The sequence below is a fragment of the Sphaeramia orbicularis genome, chromosome 3 (genome assembly GCF_902148855.1).
Source record: "Sphaeramia orbicularis chromosome 3, fSphaOr1.1, whole genome shotgun sequence".
Lineage (NCBI taxonomy): Eukaryota > Metazoa > Chordata > Actinopteri > Kurtiformes > Apogonidae > Sphaeramia > Sphaeramia orbicularis.
In genome coordinates, this window is record NC_043959.1 from 42,224,270 (window position 1) to 42,243,038 (window position 18,769).

The 18,769-nt window shown below is 39.3% G+C and overlaps 1 protein-coding gene across 1 annotated transcript in view; it reads left to right on the forward strand.

Moving 5' to 3' along the window:
- Window positions 1-18,769, forward strand: part of ush2a (Usher syndrome 2A (autosomal recessive, mild)) — a 229,409-nt gene that overhangs the window by 77,607 nt on the left and 133,033 nt on the right. Inside the window, 10 exon segments of the mRNA XM_030161277.1 lie at window positions 5,227-5,357; window positions 9,935-10,061; window positions 11,246-11,347; window positions 11,920-12,108; window positions 12,606-12,736; window positions 12,834-13,113; window positions 13,406-13,630; window positions 13,773-13,853; window positions 16,270-16,458; window positions 18,426-18,566. Of these exon segments, the coding sequence (XP_030017137.1) occupies window positions 5,227-5,357; window positions 9,935-10,061; window positions 11,246-11,347; window positions 11,920-12,108; window positions 12,606-12,736; window positions 12,834-13,113; window positions 13,406-13,630; window positions 13,773-13,853; window positions 16,270-16,458; window positions 18,426-18,566 (1,596 nt within the window).

Genomic DNA, 18,769 nt, shown 5'->3' on the forward strand with positions numbered 1-18,769 from the left:
ACTCTACTCTACTCTACTTTACTCTGCTCTACTCTACTCTACCTTCTTAAGATCCAACAGTGCAAAATGTAAATTTATAAAATTTTTCAACCAGTCTTAAAATTTTGATCAGGTGTGTATATGGCTTTGATGCACAGTCTCAGGTGCATGCTGGTGTTCTGCAGTGTTAATTGGGATTGCATTGTGCAAGTTTTGCTATGTATGTGGGTGTTCATGTGCTTGCATGTTCTCTGTATGTATAACAGAGACACCTGTCATGATGTGTGCTCAGGTTTGTCTGTTGATGGCTCCTAAGTGGTTGTCAGTGTGAAGTAGCACAAGTCCAGTGGGGAAATCTGAAGGAAGTAATGCTGAGCATCAGCACTGTCACTTAGATGCTGTACATTTGGAGAAAACACCTTCGCCAAGCATGTGTTAGTAGTCGCTTTCCGCTCATCACACAGACCTGCACAAACATAGACTACATGTGCACAATGACATATTTCTACATTCTCTGTATCATATATTGTAGAAAATGTATGAACTTCAGTGCTTTAGGGTTAAGAGTCATAGTGAAGGTGTTTCTTGGAGTTCCAAATCAAGGTTTATTGTACCAGTCTGTCCATGTAGATGATGTTTCTGCATGTGCACAAGTACATATATATCATGTGACTTAAATTACTAAAAGAGGACAAACAGTAGAGATTGATAATCCACAGATTTGCTGTGGTCAATAGCTCACGTTATGCTTCTCCAAGGGAATTTGTGACTTTCAAGGAAAACACTGGCTCAAAAAACAGAAATTCTCATCTAGATTTTTTTATGGCTAGTTTGTTCAGTTCATTAATTGGGCCCGGTGTTAAGTTTAATAGTTATCCAGTTTCTATTGTCATCAAAGATAGCTGATTTCTTTCAGATCTTTTCATAGAAAGTAAGAGCATGGAGACAATATAGGCCGACTAGCTGGCTTACAGCTTTTTCCTGAAATATCGTTGTTATATCGGCCTTTAAAAACCTTCTATCAGTTGACCTCTAGAAGGTAGGATATGTAGAGGAGAAGCAGAGGTACATGGTATGGGGGTAAAGACTGAACTGAAGATGCAGAAAAAGAAAAAATATTCAGAGGAGGCAATAGGTAGGGAAAAGGAGAATGAAAAGGTCAGGGAAAAAGAAGAAAGGTTAAAAGCAGTGGGAGAAAAGACAGGAAAGAATGAGAGATCAGGTGAATGTGACAGAGAGAGAGAAGGTTAAAGGGGGATAATGTATGTCATGGTATCTGTCATGACTTCACTCATCTCTTTGGTGACAAGGTCATGAATGTAAATGACACATGCCTGGTTGATGTATAGAATGCAAGTCCGATGTAAAAAACACATCTTTGTCTTGTCCCTGATGTATACTCTCTCATAGTGACATTTATTTACATGTGGACCGGTTTATCAATCATTACTGGAGAAAAGCATTGATTTTGTGCACTGTTGATAACCATTGCATGTGCAAACTGCTACAATTGGACCATTCCTGAAAATATAATTATTTTATTAATTTACTAGTTTTTCCTTGGAAAAATGCAGCATTACTTTCTTTGGCATTTAACATAAGCTTCAACTGTTTCTTTACATTTTGCAGACTGACATGAAAATGCAAACATTATATTTCATCATTTTGAGTTGTGTTTGGAGTTTCCAGACCATAGCTGGAAAACCATTCGCTATATTTTCACCAGACTTGCTGCCTTTTTGTCAGTTTTTCTGTGATCTGTCTTTGTCATACTGTTTGTCAACATTTCATCTTCAAAGCAGAACTAGAAAACCATTGATATTTCTGAGTACACGACATGTAGATTACTCAAAATTTACTCAACAGCTCTTTTGTCAATGAGAACGAAGCTAATATCACACAAGTACAGTTTTGTCGAGGGCGAGGGAAAATGCCTGCTTCTGATATTTGTAGTTTATGTAAGTAAAACAAACAAAAAAAGAATTGTAGAAATGTTCTAACCTTGAACTTCTCTGCTTATCTGCTGCCGGAGGTGGTCAAGTGCTTACTTCAACATTACAGTGCTTACTGTAATGCTGTTTTTAGGTTACAGAAGAGATAAATAGCCCATAAATAGGCCCATGGTATTAAAAATAAAATAAAATATAGTAGTGTAAAACCAAGTAGCTCTGGAATGGCTCATCTGTATGCATTTTAACATCCCAATATAACTTTTTGACTTCCCCCTAATGTTAAATGAATTCACTCACTAATTATTTGCTAACACACTCCTGATGAAGACCGGACTGCCTCCACTCAACTCTTCAGATCTTCCCACACTTCTACTCCCTACAGGGACGGGGTAGAGCTGAGAAAACACACACAGACACACACATAGTTAAACCGCATCCTCCGTGTCACTATGTGGATCTAGTAGTGGATTAAGATCCAATCTCTGATCCATAGTAACATGACAGGAAAGCACGCTGGATGAATTCTCAGCTCTCTGTATGTGTGTTAAAGTTTCCCCTCGTTGCTGAGGCTATAATTCTGAGTATTCGATAAAAACACAGCACTCCACTACTAATGATAGAGGCAGCAATGTAAGGTAGTGCTTTGTGATTCAATAAAATTACTACTTTTGTTTTAGTACACCCAACATGCCTTGCCATTCTATTTAGAACACCATGAAGGAATTTCTCATTTGTTATGTTCTGAGAATGGCAGAAATAGGTACTGTATCTTCAAAAAAATGTCATATTTTTACTGAAATTTGACTGAGCTTAAACAGTGTGGAGATGCTAAATTGTTCATTTACGGTTTTCATTAAAAGTCCTATTTAAGGACATTCTTATTAAAATTGCTGTATTTTCCCACCTTTTCTAGAACATAAAAATGAATGACTGTGGCTCTGTTGACCCCTGTTAAATCAAATGAAGCCTCTACAAGTCTACAGAAGTTCATGATTTCCCTAAAGTCAAGTCAAGTAGAGTCAGCTTAGGGTTTTGTTGCAGCTGGGATATGCTAAAGCTGATGGAGATGTAAGAAGAAATACATTTACACATCCTCTCCTTTTCTACTCAAACAGCTTTATGTTATACTTGACTTCAAAGTCCTCCGGTGGATGAAAGTGTGCAGTAGACCCTACATGAAAGCCCTGACAACACTACAGGGGTTAAATTACCTCTGTAGTGTTGTGCAAGTGGTGCGAGTCGGTACTTATGAATCGGAGCAACTGGGAGCATCTGTGGGGAGAAGAATGTAGAAATGATATATTATCCTTTTGTTGCATGTCAAAATGTAACTTAATCTGTAGGTTTCCGCACAGAAATCTTTTCAAGGTTTTCCCCTAGATGCTTAAATTGACCATGCTTTTTTTGTGTGTCTTCATAATCAACATTAACACTGTAGAGTCTTCATTGTGGACCCCTGTAACAGCTGTCATAACTTACACTTAATGGCTCCAGCTAATTTAAAAGGTTAAACCACTATTTTAAACATGACAATGAACCGACTATGTTTCTGACTTCCACTATAGGTGGGGCAAAAAAGTATATAGTCAGCCACTGATTTTTCAAGTTCTCCTACTTACAAAGATGAGAGAGGTCTGTAATTTTCATCAGAGCTACACTTCAACTATGAGAGACAAAATGAGACAAAAAAAAAACATGAAATCACATTGTAGGATTTTTAAAGACTTTATTTGTAAATTATGGTGGAAAATAAGTATTTGGTCACCCACAAACAAACAAGATTTCTGGCTCAGACCTGTAACTTCTTCTTTAAGAAGCTCTTCTGTCCTCCACTCGTTACCTGTATTAATAGCACCTGTTTGAACTGGTTATCTGTATAAAAGACACCTGTCCACAGCCTCAAACAGTCAGGCTCCAAACTCAACCATGGCCAAGACCAAAGAGCTGCCGAAGGACACCAGGAAGAAAATTGTAGACCTGCACCAGGCTGGGAAGAGGGAATCTACAATAGGCAAGCAGGTTGGTGTGAATAAATCAACTGTGGGAGCAATTGTAAGAAAATGGAAGACATACAAGACCACTGATAATCTCCCTCAATCTGGGGCCCCACACAAGTTCTCATCCAGTGGGGTCAAAATGATCATGAGAACGGTGAGCAAAAATCCCAGAACTACACGGAGGGACCTGATGAATGACCTGCAGAGAGCTGGGACCAAAGTAACAAAGGCTACCATCAGTAACACACTACGCCGAGAGGGACTCAAATCCTGCAACGCCAGGCGTGTCCCCCTGCTTAAGCCAGTACATGTCCAGGCCCGTCTGAAGTTTGCCAGAGAGCATATGGATGATCCAGAAGAGGATTGGGAGAATATCATGTGGTCAGATGAAACCAAAATAAAACTTTTTGGTAAAAACTGAACTCGTCGTCTTTGGAGGAAGAAGAATGCTGAGTTGCATCCCAAGAACACCATACCTACTGTGAAGCGTGGGGGTGGAAACCTCATGCTTTGGGGCTGTTTTTCTGCAAAGGGGACAGGACGACTGATCCGTGTTAAGGGAAGAATGAACGGGGCCATGTATCGTGAAACCTCCTTCCATCAGTGAGAGCAATGAAGATGGAACGTGGCTGGGTCTTCCAGCATGACAATGATCCCAAACACACCGCTCGGGCAACGAAGGAGGGGCTCTGTAATAAGCATTTCAAGGTCTTGGAGTGGCCTAGCCAGTCTCCGACCTCAACCCCATAGAAAATTTGTGGAGGGAGTTGAAAGTCTGTGTTGCCCAGCAACAGCCCCAAAACATCACTGCTCTAGAGGAGATCTGCATGGAGGAATGGGCCAAAATACCAGCTACAGTGTGTGCGAACCTGGTGAAGACTTACAGGAAACATTTGACATCTGTCATTGCCAACAAAGGTTATGTTACAAAGTATTGAGTTGAACTTTTGTTATTGACCAAATACTTATTTTCCACCATAATTTACAAATAAATTCTTTAAAAATCCTACAATATGATTTCCTGGATTTTTTTTTTCTCATTTTGTCTCCCATAGTTGAAGTGTAGCTCTGATGAAAATTGCAGACCTCTCTCATCTTTCTAAGTAGGAGGACTTGCAAAATCAGTGGCTGACTAAATACTTTTTTGCTCCACTGTAGACTTGTGGAAATCACACTGTAGAATCTGAGAAGTGTTGAAATTATCTTCAAAGTGAAATAATAAATACTGAGTCTTTTTAAACTCTGTGTTTGTCTCTCCCTTTTCCCTTCCACACACATTCATTCCTGTTGTTACTCAGGTGTTCAGCTGAGTTTCAAGACACAGTCTCCAGATTGCCTGCTGCTGTCTGCCTTCTCTCCAGAAAATCAGGAAGAGTTCCTGGCTATTCAACTAAAGAATGGACGCCCTTACTTTCTTTTTGACCCACAGGTATGTTAAGTCCTTTAGACTCTTTAATGGGTGGAACACAAAGACCTAAGTATTTTTACTGGTAGCACACATTTTTCTATGTGTTTAACATCATTTAACAAAAAACATATTGATCTGTTAAGCAGAATTAGCTGAGCCTTGGTTTCAACGTTATACTAAAGCACAGACATAAATGAATGAATGCAACAACTGTAGCAGCTTAAAGGGACAAAAGTGTTGGGACCTAATATCAGCATTTCTCTTTTTTCAGTTGTGGTGTACTTTTGTAAGGTAAGCTAACTGTAAATAAGCACAGCTCACAATGTACATAGACACCCAAGATGGGGAAAAAGAGAAATGGTTATGGCATGCAATAAATGTCCACTAATACTGGGATGAGGTAGTGTTTGATAAGATCATTCAGAGCTCCTTAAAAGTGAGTAATGTATTTGACCAGATTATACGTTTACTAGAGAACATTGCACTATAGAGATGAAATAAAGCATTTAGAGATGGAATGACATGCAGGCAGATGCAAACCATTGATATTGCATTTACAGTATGTGACAGCCATCAAAGGCTCCTAGACATTTCATGAGTGTTTACTGTGGTCAGCCTATTTTAAGTGCATTTACAAGTTGCAAAAATGTATTTAGTTTTGAGTGTACTGCTGTCTTTAGTGCTCATTGAGCCCATTTATTTCCATCCCTTAGTTTTTATTTCATCTTGCACATTTCACTCACTTGTTCAACTTCGTCTCCGTCCTTCTCCACTTTCCTTCCCCTGTCCCTCTCCCTCTTCTCGTCTCCCTTGCAATTTCTCTCTCACTTTCTCTCATTTAATAAATGTGATCTGTAGCCCCTCATTGGTTTCTGTCAGGGCGACACGGAGAGGGGAAAAAACTTTGAAAGTGTGTCAACGTTTGAATTGGACTGCAATTAACTCATTCCCTGCAGTCACCACGCGTGAATACCAATTGCAAGCTAATTATGCTTTGCACTCTCGCACACATACACACACACACACACACACACATACACAGCCCTGCTTCTCTTATCCATTCATACAGACACATGTAGAGGGGTTAAAGAGTCAACGACTTCGATGATGAAAGTGATGATGGGAGATGATTACACATACTTCATGAGGCCACCAACTAATTACACACATACATTGTTACGCTCTTCCTTTCTCTTTAGTATCACTCCTCAATACTTGTTATCACAAATGGTCTCTATCAAATTCTAACTATGGGATGCATTTGTCTGTAAGTGGGTGTACTGTAAGGAAGGTCCTTGTTGACATTTGTTCGTGTGTGTCTGCGTATGAGCAGTGGGGTATATGTGTGTCTTCTCCAACAGGGTGGATTCCTTTGTTTAGGCTAGTTTGGGGTAATTAACAGTGGGAGTGGTGTCACGGCTTATTAGTGTTCCCCTAGATACATATAGCTGGGCCCATTACTTCCCCCTATTAGCCTGTTGAGCTAGCCTAATGGGATTACCAGTGCAGGGGGGGTAATTTAGCATGACATAGGAAAGTGATATGCTCATAAATACGTGCACATCTGAGCTGCCACACACACATAAGGCCTGCACAATATGAAGAAATTCTGCGATCTGAACATAGATCAATACTGCAATAATGGTAGACTTTTGATAAGTGCATAAACGTTAAATCTCTCATACTATCTCTACAGGTCCTGTGACTTTCTGCTCTAATAGATAAACTGCTAATGTAATACGCTTTATGCAGTAACTGTGTTTGTAACGCATCATCTGTTCTGAATCTGCAATATTTCCAAATAGTAGAAGTGATCTTTTTCACCACAAGGTCTACATTTTAAACCCTCTTTAGTTTTTCCTCAGCCATTATGTTCGATAATCTTGCATCTGCCAACATATTTACACCAATTAATCTGACAACTAGCTAGGGGGTCCATCTGATCAAATGTTGGCATGCTGAATGTGAATGCATTGTGTGCAAATACGAATTTTCTTAAGCCAATGCATTTCAGGCATTTCTTTTGCAATGGGTTAATTTTGCATTTGCATATTGTGATGACACTTAAAACATGATTTATGCATCAGCAACAACATACATGCAGACATATATATATATATTATACTGTACACTGAAGCAAAGAAGGACATATTCTTTCACATGGATAACAAGCACATAGATTCAAAAGGACTGCTGTTAATTTACTGTCACATACTAGGAGTGGAATAAAATATTGATAGGAGATTATACCATATGGTGCACTCTCACAACAAGTTATCAATACACTGGCACCAAATACTGACGTATTAGTATATAAGACTCTTTGCTCTTTGTTGTGCATGATTTCATCTCACTAGTCAAATTCTGTGAAATGTACACAAAAATGCAGTAAATAAGTACAACAAATCAACTTATTGCCTTTTTAAAGTTATTCTTTCCTCTTTGAGGGATTTTATATTATTAACTTGTAATGTCTCAAGTATCATAGAGCTGCTGTATCAATATGGTGTCTGCATTATTGTGACCACCATATCATGAGTTACCCTTTGATTCTCACACCTATACCATACATAAGACACCTGCACATTTATAGCTTCTAGTTTCCCTCTAATGGTATACAGTGAGTATAGCAGTATTTTGTGTGACGTGGTGTGGGTAAGGACTCACATGCACAGTGCAATCAGGTTGAAGATCTTTATTACAAAGTCTGTAGTTTGTGATACAAAAAACTCAGTAATCTTCACAAAAACTTTCATCTTTAACTGGACACAGGAAAACTCAGGAATCTTCCTCACATAAGTCTCATCTGTAACTCAGGCTTGGAGCACAGAAATCTTCAGATTAAACTCATGAAAGTCTCAGGCAGCATGGACGACACAGAAGTCTTCTTCCTAAATGAAAGCAAGAATCTGACAATGAATGGAGACACTGAGCTGCTTATATGGTTTGCTCATTGGCTGATGAACTCCAGGTGTAAAAGTGGTTCCAGGTTTGAGTTGAGGGAGGGCGAGTACACTGCAAAACTTGGTGTGGACCATGACATTTTGTATCTGTTCTGCAGGGTTCCCACAGGGTCTTAAAAAGTGTTAAAAGTCTTGAATTTACAAATCTGCATTTAATACCTTATTAAAAGTCTTAAAAAGTATTAAATTTGACATGGTAGGTCTTAAGTTATGTTGCCATGAACTTGTTCGCTGTATTGTGTTTAAATGTGTCTGGGAAATGTCCTGCTGCAAACAAAGTAACATTAGTCTACTCAGTTCACCTGTTCCAAGCCAACAATTAGGAACCAATTATCGCTAACTTTGCAGCCCCCGGCGAGAAATGACTCGGAACGGTGGAAATCAAGCCGTTAGAGTAAATAAATACATTTTCCTAAATTCTAGGAGTCACAAATTTTTGTCAGTATGGCCGTGAAATAGGTTGTAAAATGTCCATTAAATTCTGTTCTCAGTAGTCCTAAAAAGGTCTTAAAAAGTCTTTAATTTAACTTGTAGAAACCTGTGGGAACCCTGCTTTATATAAACATGCTTCCTGGCACACAAACAAGTGCCAAACATACACTGATTCTAATATGTTCCGTAGACAAACAGGTATGAGAATGATCAGCTGATGTAGGGGATGTCACTGGGAGCAGTAAAGGAGATAAGGGCACAGAGAGAGAAAGATGGGAATCATAATCTGAATGTCATCTGATGTTGTCATGACACATAAATTCACCCTGTGTCACTCTGCTTGGTGTGCGTGTGTTCACACACACATAGAAAACTGCCAGTTACATCTGGGACAGGACATCACAAGGCCAGCACTTTGGATACAGGTTATTTATTTCTTAAATATATAAATATACATAGAGGGTATAGGTCATGAAGAAATTTGCTTCTACTACTTTAACACTGGATGTTCTGAAAAGAGATTGATTTGAGTAATATTTTACTCCTTTTACTGAAAGTTGTGTTCCTTATCCCATTGTGAGTATTTTTCCAGAGTCTGAGTGCAAAAGAAAGAGATAAAGGAAAAAGTGGTGGAGAAGCTCCTCCCCTGTTGTCTTGTTAAGCTTTCTTGCAATGGTAGTAAAGATGTCAGAGGCTGATATACTCTGGCATTCATACATTTATTGATCTCATCATTAAATCTTCATCACTGTGTGTAAGTGAGTGTCTGCGCGATAAGTGTTGTCAGTGTGTTTCTTTGAGTGTGAACGTACTTGTTTTACTACATCACTCTTTGCCTACTTGCTAAAAGCTGATCACAACAATGATGTCATACTTAATAGACAGCAGAGAGCCCTGTAACAACACTTTGATGATTATGTGTGCGTGTTCTTGTCCTTTTTAGGGTGGTGTCCGTATGATGTGTGTCATCGATCTTTAATGTCTAATCTTGTTCACACAAGAAAGGGCTAAAGAAGAGGTCATTTATTGTGATTTGTAAAGTGCTCTCTTTTGAGCCAGGGGTCATTTTAGATTTAGGTTATTACTGCAAGACCTATGCTCACAGTTAGGAAATAAATATAACTCAATTGAATGACTACACAGCACATTAATGTGAATTTGTTTAATTAAATGACTACAGTGCCCATGTGTTGATGTTTTCAGGGCTCGCCAGTGGCTGTGAGTGTGCAGGATGATGGAGGACGCCTCTACAACGATGGACAATGGCACAGCATCATAGCAACAAGGCGAGGGGCCGTGGGAACAATCATTGTAAACAATCAATACAGAGGTAACTTTTCTCATATTCATACTGACCACCGCGTGGATCAGTTCACTGTGTGGGTGTGCAGAAGTAAGTGCGTTCATGCTTGCCTGTACATGCAAGTACGTGCGCATGTACTGAAGTGTGCATCAGTGCTAGACAAGTATATGTGTGTTCCTGTGTATGTAAATCCCTCAGCTCCCTCAGCATGGAGGTATTAGTCAGGTTAATCCCAGTCACTCTGAAGTGTCTGATGAGAAAATATACCACTCCACTAACACACTGTAACACACTTGCACTCCCTTGGTTATTCTTAGAGTTGTTACTTGTTTTCTTTACTTATAGTTAGATTTATATGGAAGTTAGTTTTGCTCTTTGTCTTTCATGCTTTATTTATTAGAGTATTTACATTTCATTCAACTTGATACCTGATACACTACATTTTAGAGGGGGATATAGTTTTTTCTACATTATATTCATCCAACATCTTAAAGTACTTCAGATTACTGTTCTCTGTATTGCTAATGTTCGTGATAAAATTAAGGATTAAGTGCTTCTTTGTGGGTTGAGTCCAAGATTCTCCTCCTTCTTACACTAGATAAAGTGTGCAATATCTCTCGGATAAAATGTATTATCATAGCAGAAAGCAGGCTTGTTCCTTGAGCTTATGAAAAAACTTTTTTCTTCTTTTTTCTCACAAAACAGAGGTGCTTCAAACTTGCCATGTTTATGACATTATAGAATATGATGCATCACTGTAGACTAGATTACCTAGCATTATATTATGGAGTTTTAATGAGCTTAACCTTGAATATCACCAGTAGTAAAATGCATTATACATATTAATGGCTGTAATATGATTCCAAAAAATCATATGTAATGGTAAAAGAATGACTGTTTTAATGCACAGTGACTGCTTTATACATTTTCCTACTTACATACTCTTAGTCAGGTTTGATTTTAAATGAAAATCTGCTTGTTGTTTTCATTGTTGGAGTAAATACTTTTAGTAAAAGAACTGAATATTTCTTCCACCACTGGTCATTTCCTCAATTACTCCACTTCCACTGTCCTTCCCCTTTTTCTCCTCTACTGTGTCTTTATTCACCTTAATCATCTTGACCTACAATTCCCTCTCCTGTCCAATATTCATTGTATGCCACCTCATGTAACATTACCATCCTATCTCCATCTGACTTCACAACGGCCAGGAAATGCATCAGGCTCTAGTAGAAGCACCATTATTGGTGAAAACACAGGGGTGTTCATCGGGGGGTTGCCAGAAGACTTCATTCTGCAACGAGTGGATTTAGGTGAGCACATTCCCACTGTCTCTTTTTCAGTTATTATTTTCTTATGATATTTTTTTCTCATTGATTAATTATGCTGTACAGCTTAAACCTGGCTGTGCAGCTTCATTTTGTAGATGTGTCCATGAACATAGCTCTGTGAGAAGGTTTGTCCATTGGTCCCCTTTACTTAAAATTCAGTATCTCAGAAATGGTTTGGTGGTCTTCAAATTTAGCACAAATATTCACACAGGAATGGAGTGATGACATTTAATGACCAAAGGTCAAAAATCTTGGTCACTGTGAGTTCACATAACAGTCTTTGTCTTCCTGTGATTGACAGAGCAGCATGAACACATCACAATGCAAATGTAGTGGAACTTACAGATCTCGTTTTAATACATTTTTGATTAATCCTGAAGGAGACATTATTTTGCTTAAAATTCTTGTCATTGAGGTCCAACCTCTTGCCGTCATGAAAATGTCCTCTTTTCATATTTAGTCTCAAACCACTTTTAATTATTCAAGGGATGTTTAGAAGCACCTAATTAAAACTTTTAGACTGACAGTCATATTAATCTTGTCTGGGTCGTCAGGAGATGTGCAGCTTGTGCGACAGGGCTTCTCCGGTTGCCTCAGAGATGTGAGTTTTCAGATGACTGACGGCCCCTCTGAGGAATGGAAATCTCTGGACTGGGCAACAGCCACAAAGAAGATGTCAGCATATGAAAGCTGGGAGGGATGTCCTATTCAAACTGTGGATGGAGCCCATTTTCTGGGTCATGGTAGGATCTTGTTTTTGTTTTGAACAGTGATGTTATGTATGATGATTCATTTTTAGATTTCATCAGATCATTGCACCCCAACATTTATCATCATTATAAAGCAAAAAAAAGGTGTCATTTAATTGGTGTGTCATGATGCTGTATATTATTGCTCAGTGTTCAACAAGACAGAAACTTGATGATGTGCAACAGGGAAACACATAGTACATAAAATGTGGAAAAAGTTACGTGATCATGTGTTATTTACGTTAAGCAATCTGTGTTCAGAAGGTGTGTCTTTGTATCAGTGTGGCTCCTCATGTTTGCAATAATGAGGTTGTGTGTTAAAGATCAACTTAATTGACATTACCATAAAAATCATGTTTAAAAAAATGGGGTAAGTTGTAGGTACATTTTGCAGGTCCCCCAAGGTGACTATACATGTTACATTTCATGTTAAGCTCTCAGTCAAGTAATAACACTGCATATTGTTAGACACTCTCAACTCCTTGTTTCAGGTTACTTGGAGTTAAAGGCCAACATCTTCACTGGAGGACTAGACTTTTACTTTTCCATGGATTTCCGAACAGATCAGCTCAATGCACTGTTGGTCTTTGTGTACAGCACACAAACTGATGACTACATGCTGGTAGGAAGTACTGAAATTATTGTTCAATTAAAATACTAAGAGTTTTGAAGACAGAGCATTAACTAGTGTTATTTTGATTATTTGGGTGTATTTTTAGGCGGAGCTGGAAGGCGGTCTTCTGTCCTTCATTCTTGCATCTGGAGGTCATGTAACTGAACTCAGCATGTGGGTGGGGCTTAGCTACTGCGATGGAGACTGGAAACAGCTCTTGCTGGAAAAACAGGGCTCGCTTATCTCTGCTGCCATCGGTGACTGGGCAGAAGATACAAGAACTCTGGGAGGAGCCACAAAACTGAGTGTTGATTCGCCATTGTATTTGGGAGGTGTTCCCACAGAGCTTATACATCCTGCTTTGGACAGTCGAAGTCACAAACACAGTGAGTTTTTGTGCTGTGGCACACATAAAGTCCTATTGAAATCATTACTGTTGCACAGCTAAATTATTCCCTTTATTGTGTGTGGTGTGTTTTAATATTAATTTTTTTTATTCATTTCAATACACTCATGATTTAATAATGTAACATAACCAAGTGGATTTGAGCTGTGTAGGTAAAAAGGGTAAATGTAAGAGTGATGGGTGCTAGTACTTAATTAAAGAAATTCTACTCACATTCTGGTCCTCTCCTCTTTATTCCTCTCCTCTTCCTCTTCTCCTCTTCTGTTTTACAGGCCTCGGAGGTTGCATAAGGAGCGTTAACATACGAAGTGATGAAACAAACCCTCCTGTCAGTCAAAGTGTTAATCTGTACGTTGCCTCCCGCCATTCTGTTAGAGTCGACTTAGGCGGCTGTCCCAACAGAGAAAGTCGGTACAACTGCAGAGGAAATGATTCAGTGTTGGTCTACACAGGGAGAAAGACTCAAGCCACTGATTACACTCTACAGCCGTTCACTGGTAATAATTCACAGCACATGAAAACAGATTGAAGCCAACATGTTTTCTATGTTGATTTCTCTGATGTATTCACATCCAGTGTCTTACTTGTCTCACGTGAATCCCAAACCTCATGTCCCATGTGAAAACACACACCTATTAGAGTACTTGTACAGGTTTGTGGCCTTGGGAGCAGGAGGCTGGACAGCAGGACCCTGGGAGAGAGGACGCAGCCGGGGCAAAGGTAGGACATCTCTCATCTTTATTATGTAAATGTGAGGGTATTTTTCTGTATCATTAGGACATGTGCAGAGAGTGTATTACTCTACCAAAGCCACGAATCCCCTATCTTGCAATAGTATAAAAAAAGAAAAACTCAAAGATGACCTTTTCTGGATCTGTTTCAAAATGTATTTGGTCCCCGTTTTAGTGTCTCTTACATCTAACATTTTGGAAATCAGTGCAGCTGTTTTGTCATCACCTGCTGACAGACTGGAAAATAGAGACATGACTGAAAACATAGCCTCATGATTAACTCTAAAGGTACTCAAACCAATCTGTTTTAGAGATATAGCAGACTCAAACACTCAAAACGCCACCGCACTGGAAGAAACACAACTAAGGATACTTAAAACAGTCACAATATCATTGCATCTATATATCTGACCATGATTGATATGCGCATATTTATGTTTATGCTACTTTTTATGTTTTTTTTTAAATGTGCAGTATAATAATTTGCCTTAACTGGCATAAAATGACATTTAATATAATTTTGGGATCAAGCAATAAATGTTTCTGCCTATTGACACTTCTATGGTGTTTCTCTTTGTTCTTAAGAGACTTTAGATGTAAAACCACTAATATCTTGTACAGTATGTGAGACTTTTTCAGGGCCAGTAATATTACATGTGCCTGATGCTATGAGAGATTGATAAAGCCTCTATAAAGGGCATCCCAGTAAAAGGCTGTTAACCCAGAGTGGCCTGTGTGGTCCCTTGTGTAATATAAAGCTGCTCGTTAGTAGTGAACGATACACTGGTAGGTCTCAGTATACCATGCAATGACCAGAAAGAGGAATGAGGAGAGAGGGGAAGCAATAAAAACATTGAGAACTGAGGGAAAGAGACGAAGATTGGGAACAAGAACCAAGGGGAAAGGTGGGAAGAGGGAGAAAGTAGTAAGTTGTAAGAAATGAAAAGGAGGGGGACGGGTATATGAAGGAAAGGAGAAAATTAGGTAAGATGCAGTGAGTGGGTCACTTAAGTTTCCCTCTTGGACTTTTCTAACAAACAAACCACCCAAGGTGCATTTTCTCTCAGTGAAAAAGCCATTATTTACATCTACCTTTACCTTGACAGCAATCTTTTTTGTCAGTTCCTTTCTTAGAGCATTTCCACCATTCACTGTCATTCACTGAAGTAGCATGAAGCAAACTGCAGAAAATAAATTGTCACCCGTGTGCTCGAGGACATACATGCCTTTTGTGTTCAATACAAATGAAAGAGAGACTCATAAAGGCACCACAAGTGGTTTCAAGGAGCCAGAAACTCTGCAGGCTGCCTATAAAAGTGTAAGAAAGATACAGAAAAATGTTATGACATGAGAATAACTGAAGTGGAGTAAAAAGATGAGGATGTTGTCAGGAAGTGATATGCCTGGCAGCTGAATAAAAAGGGTTACAGATCAGAGATAGAGAGAACATACTGTATTTGAACCTTTTTTTTTTTTTAATTACAGTTTACTCTGCATATACTGATCCACCAAATGATCATCTCCTTTCAGCCAGTTTTAAGGGTTTACACAGTGAGGGAAAGTACTGTGCTAAGGCAAAATGTAAAGATGATAAAGACAGAAAGTGAAGGTGTCTGAGAGGGAGTGTTACAGAGAGTGAGAGTGAGGGATGGGGAGAAGGAGATGGGCCATCCTGAACTACTGAGTGTGTCAGAGTGAGAAAGAAGGGGAGCGCTATAGAGAAGGAGGGAGGCCGATTGCTGTGAAATATAGCCCAGAATGAATGGCTGGCTGTATTAAATCAGTGCTGAAAAAGTTACTACTCTCATAAATACTATTTATGCTAATGGTGAGGTATGATTTACTGGGCCTATTAAAACACAGGGGGATGGGGGCCTGCTTTTTTTCTTGGCGTCATGTGCTCAAGACCCATTGTTTGGCTTTTCTAATTTTATATTTATTTATTGGTATTTTTTGCTTGTACAGTGTGGTGCATGGGGATGAGCTTTCCATATTTTTTATTACCTCCGCCAGGAGGTATTGTGATCACTTTGCTTTGTGTGTTTGCGTGCGTGCGTGCGTGCGTACGTGTGTGTTTGTTTGTTAGCAAGATAACTCAAAAAGTTATGGAGGGATTTTCATGAAGCCCCCCCCCCCCCCCCCCCCCCCCGATCACCACCAAAACTTAATCATTTCTTCCTTATGCCAGTATCAACATTTCCTGAAAATTTCATGAAAATCCCTCCATAACTTGTTGAGTTATCTTGCTAACAAACGAACACGCACGGGAGGCAGATCTGTCTTGGTGGAGGTCTGCGTTCTTCGAGTGCTTTTCTTGTTGGTGTATGTTTTTTGTTTGACTATCTTAACTTGATTGTTATTTTTATTCTCCCTCTTTTGTTTTACTTCTCTGCTTTTCTTTGTAGTACCTCAGAATGGGCCACCTGTGTCTACAATACAGACTATGAACGGTTTCAGTGTGGGGGTGAATTGGGCTCCACCCACTGGCCAAGTATTAGGAATGATTGACAGATATGAGTTGAGAGCCTACAATCAAGACCATCCGGAAGAACCACCCATCAAAGCTGAATACTTGGCTAATGGAAATTTCACAGGTAAAACACCAAGAAACAAACCTGTTGTGAAATAGTTGAGCATTGCTAACACTATGCAGTCCCTGCATGGCAATAAAATGTGACCTTTTTAATTGATTTCTTGTGTTCAGTAAGTCAGGTCTCTCTCAAAAAAGTGTCTGTTTACTCGTACTTAATTGGTTTTCCATATTCATGTGCTGTGATTTCTCAGAGCTTGAAAGCATGAATTCATGACTTGAAACAAGTTTGGAGGCCAACTGTGGTCTTTTGAATATAACTTTTAACTTTTGTACAAAAACAGTATCATAAAATAAATCATTTCCAGCAGAGTGTTTGTATTAAAACATGTCTTTAACTAGCATCTCTCCTCTTGTAGAACTTATTGTGTCTATAATGTCCTGTAAGACCCGTAAAAGCATTTTGGCCCTCAGTGAAGACACATTCAGGCCGTCTTTTTCACTTTATTTCTGTCTGCCTTGCAAACACACATACACACTCGCTGTCCCAGGCATCCCTGTTAATGTCTCCTTGGCAAGTCCCCAGCTTTAGAAGACTGTCTCCATTTGGAACAAGACACTCAGGACTACCCCAATGATGTCATACCCTGGCATTGCTCCTTCTCTCTCTCTCGTTGTTGCTCACTTTTCGATCTTTCCTCACTTCATCTTTTATGATGATGATGATGTCTGCGTCCGCTGCTGCTATTCGTCCCTCCTCTCATCCAGTCTTCCATGTCTCCAGGCAAATATGAAGATGAGCTCTCTGTTTCCGTCTTTCTCAGTGTCTCTCTCTCTCTTCTTCCCATTCCCACCCTCTCTCTTTGCCAGACATTAAGTCCACCACGATAAGGCCTCTTGTTAATTTATGATGGCCCCGACACCTGACTGCAGAATTACACCAACGGCTAAAAAACACTGAAAGCAAATGAGGGTGTAATGGCAGTGGAGTGGGGCCCTGGCCCCTAATTGAATTAAAAGACATGGGTAACACAGAGAGAGAGAGAGAGAGAGAGAGAGAGAGGAAGAAAGAAAGAAAGAAAGAGAAAGGGAAAAAAGAGAGACAAGTAGAGGGTGACTGGACACAGAGGGTGAGGAGAACTGGAGGGGGCAGAAAAGATGGGATGTAAAAGAGTGACTGAGGAAATATGGGGAGAAATAGAGACGGCTGTGACAGCTAGGACAAAAAACAGCAGAGAGACGAGTAGGGCTTTACAATTAGAAGCGACTGTCTTCTCGTGCCAAACAGGGGAAATTTGCTTAGCAACAGCGGGACATCAAAATATTATCAAGTAATGCCCTTAAGTGCACTATTGAAACTTGTTTATACACACATTCAGAGACAACAGGACACAACACACACCATAGAAGGATGTCAGTCAGCTATAGTATAGTTGAACAAGGACATTTGTTCTTTAAATGCTTCTCAGTAGGTTTGTGGTGACTGACCTTTTTGGACTTTTCAGTCTTTTCAGTCTTTAGTTAGTTTTTTTCCTCTAACAATCTGTATGTGTAGACTGCATCACTAAAAAGTTGTTTTCAGATGCATTAGTTGTAGTAGAAAAGTTTAAGTGTCACCTTCGAGCCTGCCTCTGAGTATTTTGCAAATTTACAGATGTGGTTTGTGGAATCGCACATATTTTGGAGCTAGATCTTGTCCCATATACATCTTACACAATTGTGTTTGACACATTTCAGGCCTTTAGTGCATTTCTATTGAGGCAGAACACATTTTGTGATTAGGTAAACTTTAGAAATAAGTAATATTAAGAAAAGTCAATAAAATTTATACATTTGTCAATTTATGTGAGAGTTCATAACAAGTCAATCGACGTAGAGTCTGAATTAAATGAATATAATTTTATTTCTCGTGTTATATCCGAGGGGGTCTTTAATATTTTAACACACTTAATAATGACCTCTGTTTGTCTTCTTGTCTGTGTTCTCTGCCTCATGCTTTGTCCCACTTGTTCTTACCGTCCTCCTCTCAAGGTGTGTTGTCTGGTCTCACTCCATCCACTCGATACATTGTCACTGTAAGTGCCTGTACTCCTTCGGGCTGCGTGGAAAGTCTTCAGAATGACAGTAGTGGCGATAATGATTCAAGATCGACCCTCATCACCCCAGAGGAAGGTATGGCTGTAAAGTACAAACACATATATAGTCACACATAAACACACACTAAGCCATGGACACACAAACCTACCTATGTGCTAAGTTACTATGATAGTTAATTTATGAAGGTCTTCACATGTGGACATACACACACAGCAGCAGCAGGAAGAGGAGAAGAAGAAGTGAGATGGGTGGATAACATAAGAAAGCACATTGTTAGA